This window comes from Pieris rapae, chromosome 4 (assembly GCF_905147795.1).
Source record: "Pieris rapae chromosome 4, ilPieRapa1.1, whole genome shotgun sequence".
Classification (NCBI taxonomy): domain Eukaryota; kingdom Metazoa; phylum Arthropoda; class Insecta; order Lepidoptera; family Pieridae; genus Pieris; species Pieris rapae.
Genome location: NC_059512.1, coordinates 4,514,405 through 4,540,178, shown reverse-complemented (window position 1 = coordinate 4,540,178; position 25,774 = coordinate 4,514,405). Strand labels below are relative to the sequence as shown.

At 30.7% G+C, this 25,774-nt stretch overlaps 2 protein-coding genes across 3 annotated transcripts in view; one reads left to right on the top strand and one right to left on the bottom strand.

The window, feature by feature from the left end:
* Positions 1–25,774, top strand: part of LOC110992935 (calmodulin-binding transcription activator 2) — a 146,685-nt gene that overhangs the window by 45,922 nt on the left and 74,989 nt on the right. For both annotated transcript variants that reach the window (XM_022258940.2, XM_045627916.1), the window contains exon 3: positions 3,543–3,634. The gene's annotated coding sequence lies outside the window, so the exon portion shown is untranslated. The remainder of the gene's footprint in view (positions 1–3,542; positions 3,635–25,774) is intronic.
* LOC110992766 (juvenile hormone esterase-like) lies at positions 6,218–8,596 on the bottom strand. The gene is made up of 4 exons (XM_022258723.2): positions 8,353–8,596; positions 7,104–8,153; positions 6,729–6,925; positions 6,218–6,472 (listed from the first exon to the last, which is right to left on the bottom strand). The coding sequence occupies exons 1-4, from the start codon at positions 8,560–8,562 to the stop codon at positions 6,268–6,270; spliced, it is 1,662 nt and encodes a 553-aa protein (XP_022114415.2). The 5' UTR covers positions 8,563–8,596; the 3' UTR covers positions 6,218–6,267.

The following is a 25,774-nucleotide window of genomic DNA, read 5'->3' as shown; positions in this document are numbered from 1 at the left end:
GGAGACCAAGAGTCAAGTACCCAGTACCAAACTTCTTTCTTATGTTTCCGAAGCCGCGTACAAATTATTTGAACAGGTCTAATAAGTATGAGGGTATTTTATATGTATACACTTTGGAATCTTAGCGTGTTTCTTCAACTGAAAAGGGCATTACTGATAGACTAAGACCTGGAATCAGAATAAGACCGGAAGACTAAAATTAAGACGGCTGTCTGTTGAACAAAATATCATTTTGTTATGAGAAATAAGTTTTTTAATCGTTCAAATTTGTATGGATTAAGTTCATAACAATTATAAATATAGGTCACAAAATATATGAAAAGTACTTTAGTAGGTACTTATGTTGTAACATCATACCTAGCTGTATTAACCACGTGTTTTATTAGTAATAATACTAATTGTACCACTAATATTTGTTTGCGGTTTGCAAAAGAAGAAGTTACAATATAATGGTCGATATAACATGGACCCAGATGTGAAAAAATAAAAATAATTTGTCCACACCCTGAACCCTCCAAATCGACTCGTGTTAAGGCCAGTAGAACAAAGGACGGCTTGAGAGTTTTACAGGGTTGCAAAAATAAAGAAAATAAATTTTGAATGAAGATATGATATCTTAATATATATATATTTCTTGTGTGCGTGTGTATGTGACTGAACTCCTCCTAAACGACTGGACCGATTAAGACGAAATTTTTTGTATGTGTTCAAGGGGATCTGGGAATGGTTTAGATTCACAATTTTGTCCGCTGGACAATGTTTTTTTAATTAATTTTCAATTTATTAGTTGTTGTTGATTTTGGAATGTTTTACATTGGATCCGACATACCATCGCAGTGTCAAATTTTAAATAATATTCGAATTTTAATTTTAGTCTGTCCCGAAATTTAAAAAAGTTTTGTTATCATTGTGTTATATCGTGTGTGACCATGTGCTGGATCGTTAGATATTGTCATAACATTTGAATAATAATTTTCATCAAAATGGCTTATTAAAAATTGAAATTTTGAAATTAAAGACGTGTAGACAGGACAACGTCTGTCGGATCCGCTAGTAAAATATATATTGCATATATTACATATATTATTATCAGCCATATTTTCCAAATAGATTGGAACATGTCATAAGCTTGGTACACTACATAAAAAAACTAACACAACCAAAAACATACATAGGCCGAATTCCTTTTAATTATAATTTATTGTTATATAAATTATATATTAGTTTTGTCTTTGAAAACTGTAGAACATACTTTAAGGTGTAGGGTACGACTCGTTTCAATAAAGAAGATTATTTTTATGTGACTGACATGAAGTATTTCTATAAATTAGCCGTGGTACTCATAATTTTGACGTCGCCTATTCTTAAGCTTCAGGTTAAAAATAACAAGTAGCTTACTAAAACCATTAAATTTGCAATGTCGATTTTTGAATTATTGTTTTACATTTGAAAATGCCCTTTCCTTGTCATTAACTAGAGTCTTGTTCTCTTTTGAAGGAAATCCATTTGCATACAGTAAATAGTCTAACTCCATAAAATGCAAAATGTATGCTGTCTAAATTGCGACAACCCTACTCGTAGGGGTGGCTACAAAGAAGTTTCGCTTGTTCGTTAGGAGTAGTGGGTCATTAGTTATGTACCTAGTACCGACGTCGAGTTACGAATAATATATCTTTTGTGTCTGATTTTTGACTCCATTTTGTCTTTTTACTTTGCCTTTGCGAAGTTTTTGAGCGTAATTAGTACTTAGAAGTACTTTGATTTTTGTTAATCAAAATAAATTTAATTTTATATTTCTGTCGTATTCCTAAATAACTGACGTTTCCGCTGCGTTAGTCGTCATGGCTAATAACAACTAGAATATTAAGAGTATTTCATGTTTATTCATAAATAAGGTGTTTAAAGTTTAACGATAAAATATTTGTATTAATAAGTATGTAGATATATAAATATATTATAAATGTTTTGCATTTAAAAATCCTTGCTTTTGCCAATAAAACAGCATGAACATGAATTCAAAAGATATTTTGAACACAGCTAACTAATCTTATCACTAATCTCTTTTGGATTTAGATTTTTATTAGTCAAAAACTTAAGTATAAAACACATGCAAAACAAAGGAGTGTACGTAGGTGTTGTATAAATAAAAACATTTAATAATTTTGTCGAGCGCAACTATAACCAAATAAAAAGCAATTAAAACTTGAATCGCAAAATTGACACAGTTTTTAAATCAGGCCGTTTTGATGACGTGCTTCAGATAAGATTGTGTTAAAGCCGATAATGTTCTGATACCATACGTTACTAGTTAAATCACAATTATTTTGCATAATTATTTATCTCGTATCTACTTAGTTGCATCTAAGTTTATTACAATAATAGAAAAAATATTAAAGAGAAAAAGTTTGCAACCAATAGGCCCTGAAATTTTTGCCACGTTACAAACGAGTCGTTATTGTTCAAATAAATGAACCTAAATCATTAAAGATAATAGGTTATTTTACGGTATAGCTTCTTTTTAAGATAATGCAAATAAGTAAAAAGCTTTATAAGTTCAATAAAACATAACTTAAAAGGAAATTCAAACAGCTTAGAAATGGTAAACGTCTCAAACAAAAGCTACTAGAATAATGAAGTTATAATGATTGTGTAAAAAAAGACAATTGCCTTTTACACATCTAAGAATTGCCATTTATATAACTACAATCTCAACACCGGGGAAACAATAATGGAAGTCGAGAACGAGGTGAAAACGAGGTTTTTGGCAACATTCGTCAAGAATGTCTGCGCTGCTAGCGGAGTTGCCTTATATACGACAAATAGTTCTCCCAACCTGATACACTAAAATTAACCTTACTCACCTAGAGATAGTGAGAGTGCAGCAGCGAGTTTAAATTTGCAATAATCTATGGACCAACTTGTTGAAATTCCGTCGCCGTCCGGTGTACGTAGTTTCCAATTTAATGTTCTAAACTGGGCCCAAATATAAGCTCTTATACAGTTGAAATTAAGAAGATTTTCCCTCGTTTTTCAGTTAAGGGGCCGGAGAAATAAATTGGTCGTTTGTGTAGAAGGAAGAAATTTCGCCAGCTAAGCTTTTGCTCGAGTGCCCACTAATTTTGTCCAATCGTGGTTCCCAGATAACGTGTGAGACACATTTTTAGCCTCTTGTAATTCTTTCTGGGCCTTTTATTTTTTAACCGAATAGACTCTAGAATATTTACGGCGTGGTTGCGCTTTGTCGCTGTTCCGACATAATTTATGGACTTTTGACCATGTACATTTGCTTTAGACTTAAATAAAATGAAATCCGTTTCGAGGAAATTAAAATGGGCATCTGTTATATTGTTGTATTACAATTCGCAATAACTGCTGTAACTTTTTGTAATAAAACTTATTAACAATTTATTGAAATTAAATTAAATTATTATCGGCAATTTGCGCTCGATTAGGATATTACTACACTTATGAAATTAAACATGTTAAATCCTATATTTGAGAAGCTGTCATATTAATAACAATTATCTTATCTTCTTTTTCAGACGGTGAACCAATCAAGCTGCCGGAAAACCTAGAAAGCTTGCCGCGAGCGGAACATTTTGCTGCTCAAAGACATCGCTGGAACACCAATGAGGTAGGATTGAATTACTACAAAAGTAATATATTAAGCTGATTTTCTTATTTCCTATGCATACAAGATATAACTTCTGTAGACTTCTTAATAATTCAATAATACACACCATATAAATATAAGTAAATCAAACGGTTAATTTTCTTCAAAAATAAAAAAATCAATTAAACACACCATAACGACCACTCAAATGACCACTCATATACTATCTTATACTCTGATATATGTTATGCTGAACTATATTAAGATTCGATTTGTAATAGAATTCATCCGCAACTGTACAAAAAAGTCTTATATAGTTATTTATATATATTATGCATTGACATGTTATAGGGACAATTTTACTATTGTCAGAAGCAACAATTATGGAAGGGTGAGACTTATACAAGGTTTAAACGACTCGTCAGATTTACTAATAGCTTTCCCAATTAAAGCTAAATAAATATTCGTTATAGCGGTATAGAATTACTCAACTCGATGGAACTTATTAACGATACATTATGGTAGAGTAACGTAAAAACAGATTATTAATTATTGTAATGAAAATGCTTCTGAAAATTGATGTTATATATTCGAGGTGGATATTTATTAACTGCGAATTTAAGCGGTAGGTTAATCTTAGAAAATATGTTGCCTTTTTAAATTGCAGTGTATATTCTGGTATTTTTTATTAATTGATCAATTAATTATTATTAGGTTACTTATTACTGTGTTCAGACCAACAACTTAAATAAATGTATCTAGTTGAAACAAGTCTACAGAACAAACAATAAGCGGAACAAATAAATACACTATGGAAAATAATTCCTATCCAGCTACTCAAAAGTAATATCGAAGAGAATTCAAAACTGAACGTCCCACACCAAATCTAAAGTAGTGCAATTGACATTTCCACTCGTAAATCACGGCTATTTCACTCGCGAGTGTCATCTGAATTATTAATGCTCGTAGTGCCCGCGGGACTGGCGCGTGATGACACCTTGCTTTGGACCTATCTTGGAAGAATTGGGGAGAAAGAATATTTTATGTATTTTTTTAACATTATCGTAATAAGTGTATCGTGTTAAGATAAATATAATTTTATATCAACATATTTATGTTGTTCTTTCATACATATTTTAATCTTTTAAAAAGGTTCCAAAATTCCTACTTACTATTTGGTTAGTACATTTTAAATTCGGGCCGATAAACCGATTAAAATTGGTCCGTCCTTTTAAAGTACTTCTGAGTGTTGCTTGTGTATTCATATCATTCTTAAGTCAATAAAATTCGACATCCACGCTAAATACGCTTCATAACATAGGTCACTCTTAATTATAATACTGTGCAGGTGCCAGAAATTACCGGTATAGATACTTCATAAGTCATACTTCTGTTTTTTTTATATACTCTCTAGATTCCATGACTTCCATGAGGTTATCAGCTTATGATTGGAATGGATGGACAAATCGGGAATACTGTTCAAAATTTAATTTAAAGTACACTTTGGTGAAGTCAAACTTAAGAATTTATTAATGAATTTAAAATCTTTAAAAGAATTTTGTATTATAATGATTTTAGTTTAACTCGAATAAATCTTGGAGAACAATTAAGATATTAAGCGCCCATATTAAGCAGACGCCTGTTAACCCCCGGACAAGATGACCCCACTATGTTCCTAATGCTCTAAATCCCTACGTATTGTCGTTGCAGTATAATTACCTTAATACATGTACGTAGTTAATTGAGGAGAGACTTGTTTAGGTTAAAATATTGTACACCGTATTCCTTTTTGCGTATTTAAAAATATTAATCCAGTGGAGCTATATAGCGGTGTATACAATATTTATTAAATCAAAATAACTAAATAAAATAACAAGACTGAAAGATTCACATATAAAGGTGAGGTTTTAATAGGCGACAAAACAGGCGTCAAGTTGCGTGCTGAGAGAAAATTCTCAGGTTCAAAGGTTAATTAAAAATAATGCGACTTACGTAAACATTACATGATGCCCGAGTGATGTCGTCACACATGTGACGTATATTAACATGCATCCTCATTGCCTGTTTAGTGAGGTTCAGCTAATCAGCAGGTTAAGTAGGGTAAAACATTGCCGTGCCGAGATATGACTATATGAGGGGACATCGTTTTGCATAATACATGAAATAGCTAATTTATACCGCTATGCCACATTTGATAGCCCGGTAGGCTATTTCGACTGTGGAATTTTGGCCTTTTTGGCTGCAAATGAAGAATTTCGCCGGCTTAAGATATGTCTGTAATTTGTTAGTTTTGATGTAGTGTTTCGTATTTGGGTCATTTAAGATTTTGAAATGAACTCTTTTAAAGTGATACTAGATTCATATTCCATAGTATATTTAACTTTGCCTGAATTAATGCTGAATTCGATTTTAATAAATTTAAATAAAATTCGTATTTATTACAGTGTCATATTTTAGCGTAAATCTAATATCAAACTGTAAACAGTCACTGTAAAGCACTTAATTCGTGGAATTAGAAAAATCTAATAAATTCGCTTTTATTGAACTTTGTAACGAATTTAATAGATATTGAAATGAAATGACTTACAAATAAAAATACTTGTGTAATCAGAGACAAGTCTTCTTTAATATTTCGTAGACGAAAATTTGGTTTTTTATAATAATAAATTAACAAAGGTCTTATTCGGCCTCGTAAACTGTTTGTAGGTTTTATAAAATGTATCCCAGAAATCGATGCGATCTTTGTACAGATCTTTACCCATTTCTTCGTCTAGATCAATGAGGAGATAATTTCTACTATATTTGCTTATTGGAAGCCATTGTACTGGTAACATTTCACTTTTGTTAGGTGTTGGATTCCTGAAAGTTAAATAAAAATATCGATTTTTATAACCCTTACAAAACATTTACCTTTACAACAATACCGTTTAGAAACTAGAATTTGAATTCATTCAAACTTCATAGCTTCCATAAAGGACATAATCGCAAAAATAATACATTATTCAGATAAGTTTGTCAACTTTCTTTCGAGTGTTTATTGTTGATCATAGCTACTATGTAGTTAATTTGCGTTTATATCTACTTATATACATTGGTAGTACTCGTAAAAATTTACCCGTATTTTGCGAAATTCGTCCACATAGTCGTCATCCTTTCCATTATAATTATATCCGATGCAGACAGTGGTGGGATTGTGTTGGTTTCAAAAAGGTATGCCAATTCATCCCCATGAATCGATCTTCCAACGGATATATTCAATAGTTTCTTATATAAATTTGACGAGCTCGTGTACGCAAATATGTAATAGTAGACCTACAAAATTTAAAGTTAAAAATTATTAATAAAAATAGTAGTACGACATTGATTTTGAAAAGATAAATAAAAAAATAATCTAGTAGGCGTACTAAAATTAATCATTTATAATATAATATCCGACAGAAATATAGTTTTATTTCTTAGTGCAATCACTATAGTTAACAAAAATAGGTACCTTTTCAGCGCCATTTTGTATAAATTTATCCATATCTCTATATACAGGGTAATTAAATGTGATGTCCGAAGTAAAGTTAACTATTTTCCATTTCAGATCTTCGTTAACTTCATTATCACCAATATAAAAATGACGTACTGATGAGACTGCCTCTTTTCCTTTCTCGTTATTGAAATCAAACTCGTATTCCAGCATACTATCAAAAACATCATTTTCCTTAAAATATTGTATTGGTTTCTGAAATTTCATATTATATTCCTCAGTTGTGTGTCCTAAAATTATTTTTTTATTCTTTACGCTTGGCTTAGTATTGAAAGGGTCTTTGTTAATTAAACCATCATAGTTTTCAAATCTTTTTTCAATACATGGTCTGAATTCTATTGACAGATTTTTGGCAGCAACAACAACGTCTTGTGTTGAGCGACTTTTCAAAAAACTTAGTGCCTCCTCTAAATCATTTGTTTCAAGGCCCAAGTGCTTAGAAATTATCAGTGGAACACTATTATTTACGTTCCACAAAACATCAGCAGCGTGAGCAGTGCCACTTTGTAGAATAGCTTGATCTATGTATTTCTCGGCTTTGGTGTACAGTAACAAATCCGTTATCATTGAACCAGCACTATGGCCAAATACAGTAATTTTATTGGTATCTCCGCCAAATGCGTGTATGTTCTCTTTTACCCACATTAAAGCTTTAATGATATCATTTATTCCTTGATTTCCCGGAACTTCTGGTGAATCTAAACAAAAGAAACCGTATGGCCCAAGGCGATAGCTTATAGTTACTAAGATGACATCGTGTTTCATGAAATACCTTGGTCCATGGAAGTGTGTGGCTTGAAATGTTCCAGTAAATCCTAGCGCAAATCTTCCGCCATGAATAAAAACCATAACAGGTTTTGATACTTTATTGTGTGGAACATATACGTTTAAATGAAGGCAGTTTAGTGTTCCTACATATTGCAGTGATAGCATATCTACTTGTGGGCATATTATCTTGTTATTATTTGCCTGGAAAACTCCCTTTAATTTCGGAAAAGGTATCGATTCCTAAAATGATTAAATTTTTTAGTGATATTATTTAATCGCCTCAAGAAGATTTAATTTTTTATATTACATTTTATACTTAAAAAATAGAACGTGTCGATACAATTGCCCATATCATGCTTTCATCCATCCATATATTCCAGTTTTAAGACAGGATGTGTCTTTATAAAAATAAACAAAAGATCTTGTATAGAATACTTACACCAAAAGGATTTTCTTTGCTAACCCTTGCATATGGTATACCCATATACTTGACATAATTTCCATCACTAGCTCTGAAACCACGTATCCAACCCTGCTTAGTGACCACGAGGGTGTCAAGATACACATCGCACACGAACACACAAATACATATTAGCACAGCTAATGCAAATAAATGTACAGCGGCAATATAAAAATCTTTGCTGAACATGGCATTCTATTTTCAAATAATAAAAAAGTAATACTAAACTTCAAATGAACAAATCGTGTGTGAAAAAAGTATTAAAATAATTTAATTGCCGCAAAACGTTTTAAGACTGTCAAAGTCGTAATTTATTACAACTTGTCTACTGTCTGTAACCAATATTGTCATTAAAACTCAAGGCAAAATTTTATTAGTGTAATATGTTATAAAATATAACGTTGTAGTGAAAGGATTTTATTTTTCCCTTGCACTAAAGTAGTGAAAAAAGATTCGTACTGGGTATGAAGGTATCAAGCATTGGGGGACTTGTTGTAATTTGAAATAAATTTATTTTCTTGCTGATATTTTTAAGTTAAATATAGAAACATTTGATTTATTTACAGAACTTCAGCTTGACTAGTGAGATTTCACATTCTAAACATATCGTTAACAATGTATGAGAAATAAAGATAGATAAGAATGTAAAGCCCTTTTGCCTCACGCTGGGGAATGGGTAACACATCATCAATTTTCTTATTAGTAAGAGATAGACATAGTCCTTTCAATGCTAACAATTAAATTATAAATAACAACCGGAATGAGAGTCGTATTAAATGACTCACTGATAATGTAGTCTGTATTTTTATCTACATTTTCACTGAAGTTTAAATATAAAATTTGCGTAAAGGTATTCTAAGCAAAAAATAAAATTACCGAGTAAATAAAGCGTCATATTAAAGCAGAACGAGCTTAATAACGTTACACAGCAAACACATTATTGTTAATGAATGGTCTAGCTAAGATGGCCGCTTTCCCGACGCCACTCAAATGATTTTGTTTACAAAGCTCATTTTTGTCACGAGTTAATGCATGAAATTAAGTTGTAAATTATAGAATTCTGATTTATATGAGTCGTTTAACTTGTATAGAATTAAATATACTTGAAGAAATTAGAAAACTGCCGATATCCCTTATAGATGGTGCTATCTACAATCTGGAATTACAATCAATATACCAGTCTCCCAGTGCTGAGTATATAAACAACATCTCGACCAATTTAAAAAAAATAATTTAAATAGTATTTTGACTGACCGAGGATTCTCTTTTTAGTTTTTGTAGATTTTCCTTTCTCTACAAATATTACATTATCTTAATTCCATGCAATAATTGTTGTTTTTAAATTAATTTGTTGTTTTGTATCAATTCATGATGGTATGGTAATTCTAAAGCTAAATCTAAAAGCTTATGCCAAAAGTAATTCAAATTACTTACGATTCATTGACTCCTTACAAAAAGCAAAAAGGTTCTTTCAAAGGTAAATTGTAAAGTAAAAGTTATAAGCTGCTCTGTGATGTGTTTCACAGATCACTGAGTTAACTCTCATCATTACCTTTTATAAAGTTGAAAATAACTTTATAAAAGGTATGATACGGAATAATTTATGCAAACTTATATCATTATAAGATATTTACATATATTTACATACTTCAAGGAACGTGCGAATAAAATCGTCACAAGTGATCCATATTAGTCATGCCAATATTTATTTCTGAAGATTTTTGAAGATTTTACTACTCTTTGTCTAGCACCTAAAGCTAAAGAAGATATAATGAGATTAGCTCAAGAGCTAAAATAGAATCTCAAATATCAAATGTAATAATAATCGTCATTTTTCATTTCCAATCGTGTAAGAAAACGTAATAAAATACTTGTATATACATTTTTGTACAAAAATAATTATTTTCCGCATTAGCTAGAAGTCATATCAAAATGTACGTAAAATTCAAAGTTGTCTAAATTGTACCGTGTACAACGACCTAAAATTAGCTAAGCAATTAGTAGTAAATCAGTGGAGTCAGCGCAATTAGTCGGTGCGTAATGTACGCCTCTGTACTATTAGTTTAGAATACAAAATTAAGGGTAAGCCGGCTTTGTAGGGTTACCAGAATCAAAAATTTATTTCATAAAAAATCATCAAAAATTGTTGAATATTGGTTAAGAGATTTTGGTTTAGCCTACGATATATTTTTGCAACTACTAACCCTAACACGTGACATATTGCGTGCGGCGAATCAATTAATTGTATTTCAGCGCGCCAAAACAAATCCGCCATGTTTTGTGATATTAATGGCGTACGTCACGGTAACCGGTGCCGGATGGATTGATGTGCGATGTCACCGGTTCTAACTAGTTTATACTATCTTAGTTTGTGCCAAGGGGTTTTAATTTATGTCATAGATAGTTGGATTTTTTTTACACTAACTCTGCACAAGTAATCTGAAATGCACAAAAACAAAATATGGCCTCATTTTTGTGTGCATGAAAATCAACTGATAATAAAACAATAGTATATTGATAAAGGTTAAGATTGAATTGTATAAATTATTTTATAGAATCTCAATACGCGACTGCCATTTTTTTGGAGCGTGCCAAGGTAATGTAAGAAAACAACATTAAAACGAAATCTCTTATCATAATATTTGGCGTTAATTTAATTATTAGACGAAATAAAAGTATTAATTACGTTATTCGTATAAAGATAGCGTTCATTTTTATGACTGCTAATATAAGACAAATTTCCATAAGCACCAGTTTCTGCTTATGATTGATAGTCTCGAAATCTCTATTAGTGTAACCTACAAAACCTTGCGTGCCATTTACATACAAAATTTAGAGTTATTTAATGTTACTTTACGAAGGTTTTCATTTACGTTTTTCTGACAGAACGTTACTTACATTGCTTTTTGTTTTTGCGTGCTTTATTTTTTTGCGATAAATGTATGCCCTACATAATTTGGAAAACAAAAACTTAAATGGTTCATGATATATTTAAACTAAGGTATTCAATGATGCATAGTAAAAATAATACTATAATATTAGTCAGAACAAAACAGCATTCTGTATACATATACTATATAAGATTGTGAAGATATACCTTGTAAAGTTTTTTTTAAATTGAAACTTTCTTCTTCTACATATTAAAACTTTAGATGGCAATTCTGTCGCATAATGTCTTGTGTATTAATGCAATTTTTTTATTTATATACATTGTAATTAACACGTATACAGTGTGTAAATAGTGTAAATATACAAATACATGGAGTGTTCATATACTGATACAAGCTCATCTATTGGGGCTTTTACCTTAGTAATAATTCATTTACAAAGAAGTTTCACTAATACTATACAACAAAAACATTACGTCCTCAAATAGGTCAAAATATTTTGCAAAAAGTTCAAAATCACCAAAGACAAAGTCGCACTTTTCTAAGCGCCAAAAGCGGTCTTAGATTATCAAACGATATTCACAAATGCCTTCAGCACAAGAGTGGCCAGTCTAAAATTAAATGGCCCTGAAGACACCCAAAGCCTTAAAGAAACGAAAGACATACAGCTTTTTTATTCTATATGCCTCATTAGACGCGCTGCTTCCAAAAAGACCTTGCAAAAGAAAAAGGTAAACTTTTCGATAATCGACTCTATTTTCTCTTGTGTATAGTCGAATTTTCAATAAAGAACACGGAGTCCGACGGAATGAGGACACAATTTTGTTTGGGTTAAGTGTTTTTGTTAGGCATTTTGTTTGCGAAAATGTAGCCCTTAGAATTGTATGAAGGATTCTTGTATGTCAGGGTTATTGTGTGGATAAATATGAGATATTTGAAATCTGTTGCTTCTCAGAAAATAACGGACGTAGTAGTATTTTTGCAAACTTTTATCTTTGTCTCAAAATTCCTTGTAAATTATATAGACCATGAAATAATATTAACATTAAAATAAACTTTTTAACATTTCATACAGCTCTAAACCTTATTTACGCATGGACAAATCGATACCTCCTAAGTATACTGAGTCAACTAACAAATTTAGGTATTTGTTTTTTTTTATATAAACGTACATAATTAACCATGATCTTCACGTTAGTGTTAATTTTTTTTAAAAAAGAACTATAGTTACCGAGATAATTTCACGTATACTAAATCAATTTCAACAACTGTTAAAATCGTACATTGTATACTGATCCAAATAACTTTGTATCAGTGTTCGCGGGGCGTGAGAAGGGACGCATTGATACAAGTTTATTTTGGCTCAGTATACGATGAATGACAGCCAGGGCGCATGCAACTTAAGTTAATATGCTCCTTTCATAAGTTTCTTCCAAGCAGTCAAGGAGATAATATTGAGACTACAAAAATATCGGTTTGCAAAACTATGTTCTTGGGAAGTCTTCTAAAGCGACTACCGTGAGACAGTATCGAGATATATCAGTTAATACAAATATCAATATAGGTTTTCATAAACCCAAAATAGGTGTTTGTGAACAATGTCACATTTATGAAAATAACAAGCAAGTTACCCAGACAGATAAATAAAAACATGAAAAGCATTTAAAAGAAAAAGAGAAAGCTAGAAAACAAAAGATATAGCAGCATTTGATCATCAAAAGTGTCTTAATGTACCTCACGGGAACGTTAGTACTTTTTATTATAAACGGAAACTTATCTTCTCACAATATTCAGTCTAGGATCTCGACAAGGTTATTGTTTTTCATGGCATCAACAGAAAGCAAAGAGATGTGCAAATGACATTTCTATATGTGTTTTTAAGTTTATAGAAGATACGGTGGGTGAAGGTGTCAAAGATTACCGGTTTCGGTCAGACAACCGTGGAAGCCAATATAGAAATAGGATTGTTTTCCTAATGTATCTGTGAGCTAGTTCGAAGTTCTGTATACATATATATTAGCCATCGCTTTCTAATAGTGGGTCACACTGAAAATGAAGGCGACAGTATACATGCTTTAATTGAAAGACAGACAATACAGCTTTTAAATTTGCCATATCCGACGAAAAACCATACAAAGTTATTGAAGTGTCTCAGGATTTAATAAAAGACTTTAAATCAAAGTAAGGACTTATAATAACAACTGGACCACTACTAATGATAGATCTAAAATGCCTTGAAACAAAGTCACGGAAGTAGTTGTTAAAGCAGAAAATCCATTTAGGACATTTTATAAAACGAGTTACCAAGATGATGCTTACAAGTAGATAGATTGTATAAAAAAACCTAAAGCTACACCAAATCGAAGAGAGTTGAATTTTAACATAGATAATATTTCTTTAGCTTATCAGACCCATTCCTATTTACCAAAATAAGTACAAACACTTCATGGATCTTTGTAAGACACTGGTGATTCCTGAGGAGTATCATTTGTTTTTTTAATAATTTGATTTCAAAAAACTCTAATGGAGCAGATGACAGTGATTCAGACTGATTTTTTATACTTTAAATCTTTGAAATTTTCATTTATTTTGATAAACCATAAGGTTTAAAGCTATCCTTTGAGCGTCCTAAACTTTTTATATATTTTTGTTATACATTTATATTATTTTTAATAATATTGTTTAACGTAAGTTACTATTTTTAGTTCCTATTATTTTTATTGATGTTTGTTACTTTTTATGAAACTTTAATGATACTACATTGATAATTTGTTTTAGTTGCATTGTTAAACTTGTAGCATTTAGTAAGGCTAAATAATATTAACAAAAAGGTTAAAAAATGAAATAGTTATAACTAAAAATACATTATATTTCTTAAAAATGCGTTGTTTTTGTTAATGAGTCTACTTCTTCCTAGCTTTTATTAATTTCGTAAGGTATTAGAAATAAAATTAGTAATTAAAAAGCCTCGATTAATTATATTAGTCCAGTATACGTTGAGGTTTAAAATTCTAACATAGCTAATTACTTTCCTAGTATAATGAGTCAAGTGATGTAATTTCAATATTTTATTATTAAGTGAGACGAAAAACCCCGAAACTAACCAAAAGTAAGATGATAATAATTAAATGATAATCATATTCTATAATATGTTGGTGTAAACTATAGATTTTGATGTACAACGTACATGAATATAACTGGTAGTTAAACCATTTTACTATTGAGTCCCGCCCGTGTATACTAAGTCATGTACATAAAATAGCATTTAAGAACAAAAATCAGCAAACTCATGTTATACCAAAGGAAGAGCTTTCAATCTTTATTATAAAAACATTAAATTTATTCTGAATTAGTTTAATTTCACAAAAATATAAACGATTTGCCTTAAAATGGCTCTCCTGTAAAATTACTAAAATGTCAGTTGACTCATTATACTTAGGAGGTATCGAAATATTCTTAGGGTGAAAATAGCTCGTTTCATTATTCACGCAGACATACGATGGTTAAAGAATTTGGGCGTAATGGCTACTACTTCCTTTATATAGTAAGGGTCCGGACTTTTATAAAATGTATAGAGACATACAGAGCACAGCTTTATATAATTTCAGTGCGTTAATGTCAACAGATGCATGTAAATAAATGGACTTACAATTTTAAGGTTTTACATTAGATTAAAACAAAAGTGGCGTTTATATTTTCTTATTATTATATATATATTCGTAAGATGTCCTGGGATCGATTCAGATGATAACCATAAAAGCTATAAGAATAAATTAAAACAATTATTTTACTTTTCCTAATACCTTACTGGGTTATATTTTTTACTAGCGACCCGCTCCGGCTTCGCACGGGTGCAATGCTGATACTAAATACACTACATAAAAACTGTGAACGTTTTATATAAAATTTCCTTTCGTCGTAAAAATTAAATGACAATAAAAAGTTATTGTGGGTTATCCATAAGAGATAGACATATACCACCATGACTTTTCTGTAGACCTTTTCAATGTGTACAATATTTAGTACATTATTTTGATAAAACTCGTAGGGTTTGCAATGTAAGCGGAAAAAATTTAATTATTTACGACATCACATTAGAAACCTCAAAAATAACAGTACTTTCCCACTATTTAATGGATGTTATTATACATATAAACCTTCCTTCTTGAATCACTTTATCTATTAAAAAAAACCGCATCAAAATCCGTTGCGTAGTTTCAAAGATTTAGGCATACAAAGGGACATAGGGACAGAGAAAGCGAATTTGTTTTATACTATGTAGTGATAATTAGTATTGTTAGTATTTATTTCATCGTCTTATGTGTAACCTGTTTCATATTGTATTGTCAACTTGTTATCGTTTTGCTGCCATTATTGTAATACTCCAATTTAATATTTTATTTCGTCTTTTTGTTTTTACTTAAGTGGCGTATCGGTTTGTTTCTTCTAATTGAATCAGTGCCGGCAAAGCCTGCGCGGGGCCTGAAGCAAATTCTATCAAGGGGCCCTTCTGAAGTTTAGGGTATAATAAAACAAAACCGTTACAAACTTTTTTACTTATATTACTTACTTTTTTTTATAACGGCAAATATAGAGATAGTAACATTTTCAATTAGACATATGTATTTAAGCAAATCATAATCTATATTAAACAAAGTGAGATGATTAAGACATTCTTTAAAAATAATAAAAAGCGCTTAAAAGGTAGATGTGGTATAGATGCTAGTCTAAATGTATCGAGTAAAATTAGACATTACGGTAAAAAATTTTTGGAATACCTACTTATTTTTACGATTTAACGTGACGATATTGGGTTTTAGATTTTTAAGTGGAAGTGAGGCAAGATATATTACACTGCTATATAAATTAACATTTTTTTATTACGTTAAAGTATCCGACGTTGGAGCACGGGGCCCCCAAATTCGCGGGGCCCCTAGCATTTGCTACTTTTGCTACGTGGCTAACCCAGCAATGAATAAATCAATAAACACAAAATCGGATTTTTCCTAAAAGAAAAATGCATTCAAATTCAACTGACTATAGTTTTAGCCTACTAATGCCAGTTGAATTACAATTACAAAAAGTAAAAACTATTCAAGAAAACCTTACGTTTTAGAGAAATAAACTCGATATATTTTCAAGTACCTTTAAAAACATTATGTCTAAGTACACTTTATTTTCCGAAGACGGCACAATAGGCGGCCGAAGAAAAATATTTGGCATATATCCCCCTGAATGAGATTCAACGACTTGCATCTGTGATTCTCATGTATATTCCGAGATACGGAAATGTATAAAGGCTTGAGAGGCACCTTTAAGATAACAACCAAAAATGTTTCTTCACGTTTTTATAACTGAAATTAAATTAATTATAATTAATAAATCTCGTCTTCTTGAATTTTAGACAAAGAAAAGAGATAGGCGGAAAGTCCATTGGTGCACGGCCGGGGACTGAACATACGACGTTATGGATGTGAGTCGCCTGCTAGTCACTAATCAAACGCACATATTTTATATAATGAATAAAGGCTTGACTAAGACCTACAATAAGAAAACGAAAACCGTATGCGTAGTAAATGTGAACTTTGGAATCTATACAGATATGATTAGATAAATTTTGATCGATTTGATTATGGCCGTAGATTCAAACCGATAACATATTTTACAAGTATTACAAATACTTATTAATGAAAAGTTCTTTGTTAATATAAAATAAATTTTCACTTTAAATTCATATCAAGTTCTATATATTTAAAAATTTATTATAGATGACCTAATATTAGTAATAACTAATTTTGAAAATAGAACAATTCTATACACTTGCCAAATAAAACTAAACCTTACACAAAGTACACAAAAAATCCAATGCAATGGCAGATTGTTATTAAATAGTTTTAAAAGAAAATGTTGAATAAAGTTTTGTCTACAAATACCTTGCATTTAAAGGAATATTTTAAAAATTCTGGAATACAAATGTAAGCCTTAAGAAGTTTTTACGTTTATCACAGAGAATTATTGCTGCTGAGAAAATCGGAAATTTTTACTTCTACCTCAAGTTATTTCATGAATATCAAGTGTTTGAGATAAGTCTAAGCGACAGATGGGAAAAATCGAGGCCTAATTATATGAATCAGCGCTTCCTTCGAGGAACATTACCATGAGTTAGACTAACGCTAATACACACGCATGGGCTCTAAAATCTATGCATAAAATCTTATGCGTCCGCAGAGTTAAGTGTTAAAAATTGAAACCTCGTCATAATATTCATTTCTATAAACACAATCATCATAATATTTGATTATTGTTAGCGCCAATAGGATACGAGCGCGATCTCAGAGATAATTCAATGTAGTCGAATTGAATGAATCATTACACCCTAAAAGACGTCGAAGAAAATTAGGTTTAGCAAGACTCCTCTAGCAGCGAGTATCTATAGTTCTCGGGTATTGGCTGTTAACTGGATTTCAATCTCGATATTATTCTTTAATAATATTAGTGAACATTGGGAATTTCATAATATGTACAATTTGCACTCCATGGGTTTATGTCGATTTCTCTTTATTGCGTATTTATAGCTTGGTTTGGATTTATTTAATTATATAACTACACAAGTATAAATAAACTAGTGTCATGACGTTCTCAACCCTGTTGTGCGTTAATACCTCGGCACCAATATGTTTTTAGTAGGCAGTTAACACTTCGTATGGTAAAGGTAAATAATGTGTTTATGTGAAGATTTTTTACTTAATGGGTTTTGACACACGATAGTCATACTTCGTGTCTCAACTCTCTGACTCAGGAGACAGGTTACGAACATTAAAAGAAAAATAATAAAAGATGGCTTAGTCTAATATAACAGTTGTAGTGCCACTAGATTTTTATCAATATATATTAAGCAATTAATATTATCAGAATGCAATAAACATAATACAATTTGAAACAACAGCGATTATAGTCACGACAATGTTTTTAACGTCATACACGCCACTTAAGCAATTTATTAAAGGAATCACTTTAAATAACTCTTAAATCATTTTAATAATTCCTTTATACATGTCAATAAGGAATTTCATATATACGGATACAGTATGCTTGCTAACATTGGTGTATGTATAAAATTTTATACGAGTAATCTAGTTTGGGATCTACTTATAACCAAATATTGAAGATATGCGCTAAAAAAATATCCTCTTAATTTTATATAGCATATTTTATCATAAAATACAAGAATGTTAACTATTTCATATATTGGAAATTGTTAGTAGTTTCACTATAGACATTTCATTGCTGACAATCGTCTGTAAAAACCCTAATATAGAAATAAATAAATAGGCATTACCCTCACAGTGTAAAAATTAAATTATAAATGTGAATTCATCCTTCAAACGAAGGTTTCATCGTCAATTACATTTTTAGCACGAAATGTTAAACGTTACCACGTAAAGATAAAGGTAATAATTTAAAGATAAAGGAAACGGAAATAAGAAAACACGAAAACTAAGCGCAAACTTGCCCGTACTCACCACAACTGTTATAATAGACGTTAATTATGTAACGAGGAAATTATATAGACTTAAAAATCAACGAGCCGTTGAGAGTTAGAATTAAATTTTATATGTCCATTAGGGAATTGCATTTTTAATTGGAGAAGTATTATTACAGACATCGTAACCGTTTTATGTAGATTTTTGTTTTATGCTTAAATTTCTATGATTATTTTGCTTTACCTAGCCTTATAAATATCTTAGATCTTTTATATATCCATTACTTTACGGGTTATAAGTAATATTTGCGTATAAAGAAGGCCAAGTTTACTGGTTTAAAAAATCAGCATTATTAAAACATTGATTTAAATTATAGGCTTTTTAAATGCATATTGGTTACGATAATATTAATTTAACTACTATTTATTAACACTTCTTTGCATTAAGAGTGCATGTAAGGAAAAATCGAGATTAATATTTACTTCTACTAACCTAAATTAAACATATTTACCTACATTTAGTATTATCAGTAGGTAAGGTATTCTATACGCCCTTATAATACTACATTTTTTATAACTGAATAAAACTTTAAAGTATTCTACTAATATAAAATTTAAGATAATATTGTAAGTACTATATTATTACTATTGTACTATTGTGTTCCTATAGTACCTATCTATAGTCTATCTAAATCTAAATAGATAACTGTACAACAAAATATTTGATTAAAGCCCTAACATTTTCAGCGTAATCTTATTTAGAATTAAAAGTCAGTATTTGTTAAAAACACAATATAAATAATATATTTGACTAGTAAAATGTATATTTAAATAATCTCTTTGTATATCAGTCTAATTAATTCACGAAGTTCTCTATACTAGTTGCCTGTGTTCTAATCTCAAATCAGTTCACAGGGCTTTGTTACGTAGTACCCTCCATATATAACCTAGAGATCATTCTTGGCACATTTATGTAACGAATTCGTTTGTTACGCAGTTCAGAGTTCCGACTATACGAGTTCAGATGACATACAATAAACGCACATAGAATTCCGCTCAATTAGTTCAGTATGTAGGCCATCAGATTAAAGTGCTTTGGACACGAAATGTATGGGCTTAGTTAATGTCCCGTATACAGGCGAAGTCCAGGTCTTGAGGTATAGTGGGACGAAGTTGTGGTAATTGATTATCACTAAAGTAAATCTTATGTCTTCGGAGTCACGATTTATTCATCACAACCATTAAAAAATTATCATCAAAATAACACATTATCGATTAGTCTTGCGACGCTTTTAATATTAAAGTTTATTTTAGACTTGGCAATTGTCAATACTTCTGAGATAAATGGTGTGATCGCATTTAAAATTTTTAATTCTCCTTAGATTCACAATTGTCAACAATTCACAAACTGTCACATTTAATAGAAAAGCATATGCTTTTGATCACATTTTGCAACACTGACTGTATAATTATTCTATTGCCAGTACCTCATTTAGCTAATTTATTTAATATTGTGAAGTACTAAAGCTAAATATCATGCAGACCCCTAGTTGAACAGTATTATGTAGGAGACGAGTTTGGTAGGTTGTTATATTATAATTGCTAATTATCGACGACATACATACACAGATAAGACGTCGTAGAGAAGTTTTAGTGATAACGCCCGTATTTTAGGAGGGCACCCGGCGAACTATAGCCTGTAGTTTTATTCCTTATTATTTTTATTTTATTTTATTTATTTAAGTATTCCTACAGCTAATACATTAAACAATAACCAAACAATTACATTACACACAAAAGCCAAAACGGAATACACATATAAACAGAAACATAACATAACAGTTTTACAAAGCACAGAATCGAGATCGGTAAATCAAAACATATATTCAACATGAAACAACAAACAAAGCCATTATTGGTAAAAGTTACCTGAATTTTTTAAAATATTTTTTTAAGAATTTTTTAGTCACATTAAATATATCGATTTGCTGGTAATTTATGTTGTAATCTGTAGGTATGCGATACATAACCGAGTTTCGTAAATAGTTGGTCTTAGAACGAGGAATCTCGAATAATTGGATTTGCCTTGTATTGGGTGATGAAGGGGTCTTAAATAGTAAAAGCGATAACAAGTCAGGGCAGTCAATAAAACCATTGCAAATAGCATGTAATAAAATAATAAATTTTACATGCTATTTGCAATGGTTTGCATTATTATAAAATTAAGTCATATTATCGTTAACATTTTGTGGTTAAGCGAAACAGATTTTATTTTATGGTTCAAGAGGTTGCAAAAACCTTCCAAAAGACACGAAATCTACGCGGTAGGGCTGCGGGTGGATGTTAGTGTAATAAAATACCTCTTCTGATATTTGTATACCATTGAAGATGGTGCGCAGCAGAAATAGCAATCCAGTGATATAACCATAATACTTAAATCATATAATATTTCAGTTAGTTGCTAAAGTCCCACAAAAAAGTTATTCGGTTCATTGCCCAGTGTGTCACCATCTCAAACTAATATGAAATTCGGCGACTCTCCGTTCGCAATAAAACTTTGTCTAGGCAAGGCTTTGCTTCCAAATTGGCTAAGACAACAATTTAGATTCAATTTTGATAACCATGTCGTTGTTAAAACTTACATTTGAATAGTTTAAACTTTATGCCTCTTATTTTTGTTGGAGGTTTTATCGTGTCGAGCTACGACCTCGTGGCTTTAAACAAACAAATAAATTGCCGAAAACGACTCATACAAAACAGAAAAATAAAAGAGATTTGAAAACTGTAGTATTCATTGACATTAAACAAATACAGAAGAACGTTTTCATTTAAATTTTCATAGGATATACATACATATACATTTCAAGTTGTCTATGCAATTTGTAGGATAAGAAGATTTTTTACCTAAACCTACGTTGAAAAATTTGCGATTTTTGACACCAGTTATAAATATATTATGTATTGTATTTATTAATATCATTATTATTATTACTATGTAGGTTAAGAATATTTTAAATACTTAATCACTTTTTAATACATAACATAGGCGATAACACCACGTAGGCTACTGTTACACATAAGTGTCAAACGATTCAGTCAATGTAGCCTTTGCCCCAAATTTCTATAATAGTCCACAAAAGCCTATCGACACAATTTTTGCAGACATTAAAAAAGCCGTTTGTCACCGTCAGTAATGTGAAGTTAATCGATCGTCAACTGACCCGATGTAGAACGCGGTAACTTTATCTTGAAAGCATTAGAAAGAACGATCTATTGAAGAATTTAATGTATTCAGGGTCTAATATGTATACGCCGACCCTAAGGTCGGGTTTACATTGATTTTTATTATAAAAAAACGGTTGTATAGGGGTTACATAGATCACTTGCTTATATTACTGTTCTTTCACACTTGATTTCAACTGAATAAAGATATACAATCTTTCATATGTAGTCAAATATTTCATATATAGTCGACTATTTTGCTATTTCAATATTGTATTTACATTTTACGGAAGAATATTTATACTACGCCTGATATAATTTAGCGTTATGTAAAGTAACCTACGTTAAGTTACATACATTTTAGTTAAAATGTAAGCAATCATCGCACACTAGAAGCCAAAATTAGCCTTTTAGTTTTTCCTACACTCATAAATTGTAATATAATCCCGTTAACAATTTTTTTTATTAAAATGCGTGTGTTTATCGATTTATAATGCTGTTATAGAAATTTCGAAAGGTTTCATATATCCGATTTACTCATGGAGTTTTAACTGATCCTACTAAAAATAATAAAGTTATATTCACTAGTAGAGATACGCAATGGACCGCGTAGGTAACTAATGCAGCAATCAATGTAACACTGGTGTAAATAGGCATACTCTATTGGATTAAGCCCTATTGCGATTTTATAAAGCCCGGAACTCATTGACGTGCACTTCAACCAACCAAGTGTAATTTACATTAAAGCTCAGGACCTCTCTTTAACTCGAATAGCGATACTCGATACATATAAACAGAGTTTATAACGCGAATTCCCAAGGTTGCGACATTAGTGCTAATGAAAGATATTGAAAGAATTACATCGAACTTAAATCGTATTGCTATTGGCACTTACGAAGTACGGGTGCAGGATTGTCTTTTGAAAAACATATAAGTAATATAAGTAATACTTATCTAGTCTTCGATATTATAACAGAGTGAATCTTAGTTATATATTCTATCGTGTTTATTAATTGTATGACTTCAAATTAAAAATTTAAACGTGAGTTAAAAGGCAAAAAAATCTCTCGGTTTGGAGATAACATACATGATTTATGCCAAATTCGGGATGACATTCTATAAAGTGGAAGAGAATTACTAAAAATTCAATCGTTTAAATATTGTATGTGGGCTAGTAAACCGGAAATAAAACTGTGTGTACATACCCTAATAGGGCAGTTACCTCGGCCGTTCCCGATTCCAGAAACCTTTCTATCGACAGCTGTACACAATGTGTTGTATAAATAAGGACACGATTTAACCTCAAGAATATATTAGTACAACTTTTTTAGAATCTGAATATAAAATATCTTTTTTTACTATTTATTTACTATTAGAATATGGAATAACATTATTCTCTACATTTAAAAAAATCTTAAATTAAAGAGTATCGGATCAGATTTGAACAAATATTTATATTTAGGGTCTGTTTCATAATGTCCGGATAAGTCCAAATAAGCTATTTATTACTTATTCGTAGGATAAACACTATTGTTGCGTTTCACGTCTGTCAGATAGCGCCATTCGTCATGAAACGCGAAGTATCTTATTCGGAATTTTTATCTTTCGAATAATAATTTATGTGTTGCATAGCTATTTGGTACTTTATCCATACATTGTGAAACAGGCCCTAAACCAACTTCATAACTGAAAATACCGGTTGAAATTGAAAACGAATCGACGCAGTTAGAATAGATTTTATGATAGTACTCTTGATTAGAAACAAATCATGAATGTCCACGTTTTATGACGATGTACCAGCCAGCTCGTATAATATGAATAAAAAGATCTTACAAATCCAAAGGCTTGTTTTGATTGGTTAGATCATAACATTTTTAATTTGAGCAGCAATGACCTAGTGGCTTCAGACAGTTTTTATCTGGTGCTATGAATAAATAAAAGACTCAATGTCAAACACTATATTGTCTTTGGTGTCATATATATTCTCAGTTATACTATTTTGATAGTTGAAATAAAAAGAATGATGGTGACAATACTATAATACAGTACAATTATTGTCGCTACGTATTTGATATTTAAATATGTTACAATTATAAAAGTTATTATCGGCATGAGTACTATTCAATAAAAGCTTTTCTTCTAATTTAAACTATACCACAATTATTAACTTTAAAATCAGAAAACTGATCTGACAATTTTATAATATAAATTCATAACTTTTAAAAATATATAGCGTAGATATAAGTTTACATATACAATGTATTCATAATTCTATTAAAAATTAGCACCATATTTACATAACAAGATTTTCACAAAAGCAGACTATAATAAAAAGTAACTAGGTGCAAAAGAGCGGTGTTTCTGCTAAGAGCAGCTTGTTCGAGACGGAGGTAAAAGGAGAAATAAAAAAATATATAGTCAAATAATAGCAAACACAAAAATGAAATGAAACTATGGCTTGGCTGGAATCATCTTAGTTATATCTTGAATGAATTCCTGCACGACCACAGAGCATATTTTCATTATTATTTCAAAACATTGTAGTTTTGGTAAAAAAAGCTTTTTAAGTAATAAAATACTGTCTTTGTTTTAAGGAAATGTCAGTATTTTTAATATTAGTCCATAAAGCCTCTTGCTACGGAAATAGAGGCACAATAAATCAAGAACATAACGTGCTCAACAACGAACATTTAAGTATATTGCCATTACAAGCAAACAGCCGAAACTAAACACCCTTTAAACACAGCCTTAGAACAATTGCAGGGTGGCGTGTGTATGGAACAAAATATTTTGATTTAACCGATCATTATATGCAAATTTTCGGGTTATTAATAATAACATGAGAAGTATTGTAAGTGGGCAGTTGCGGGAACGCGCCTATTGCTAAATTACATGAAAACTTGTAAATTTTTAATATTTTTTACTGGTTATTTCTGTAACATTTTAAATAACATGCTGGTAAAGCTCGAATGTCTTATATTAATTTAGGTTAGAATAAACTTTAAATAAAACTTGACATATTAAGCGTTAATTTGTTTATGTGTCTGTCCTTTTTTAGATTCTAACTTTTAAGCATATACGAGTTAACGCCCGTGGTATTTAATATTAAACGTAGGCATATAAATGCTTTTATAAAAATATCAACTAATAGAAATTACCAGTGTTAGTTTAAAATGAAAACTTAGTAAATAAACTGATGACGTATTTAGATAGATGGCGTTGTAAAAGATTACAAGGTAAGCGGTTAATTCGTCAATGGCCCTTATTAGCTGAAGTTCTTTTATTACCCCCAATAAGTGGCTCTTAAACACGTCCGATCAAAGGGAACCGACAGATTACCCTTATCTAGGAAGCCTCTAGTCGCTCTTTTTTTCATCAATTGTCTTAGCTACAAAGCCAGTGGCTTTAATTGATTTTTTTTAAATTAAACACTGTTTGTTTTAAGATGACTAAGAGCAGATAAACTATTTGCCATCCCCAGAGAAATTTCCGCCAACATAGAATCTTTTTTGAACGACGAATCTGTTTACTTCCTCTGTATATATGAATATGTATTAAATGAACGATAGTTTTATTGCAAACAATTCATACAGAGTTTAATAAATTATCTTTATTATTTACTATTAGATATAATATGAATAATTAAAAATCTCCAGACCCAGGGCGTAGAAAGTGTTTTTTTAAATACTTACTGCATCGCCGCGCCTGTGTTCATAACTTTACATAATAAATACTTCACTAGTAATCTGTAATTTGATTATATAATTTTAAACATATATTGTTAACTAACTAACGACAAATAAATACA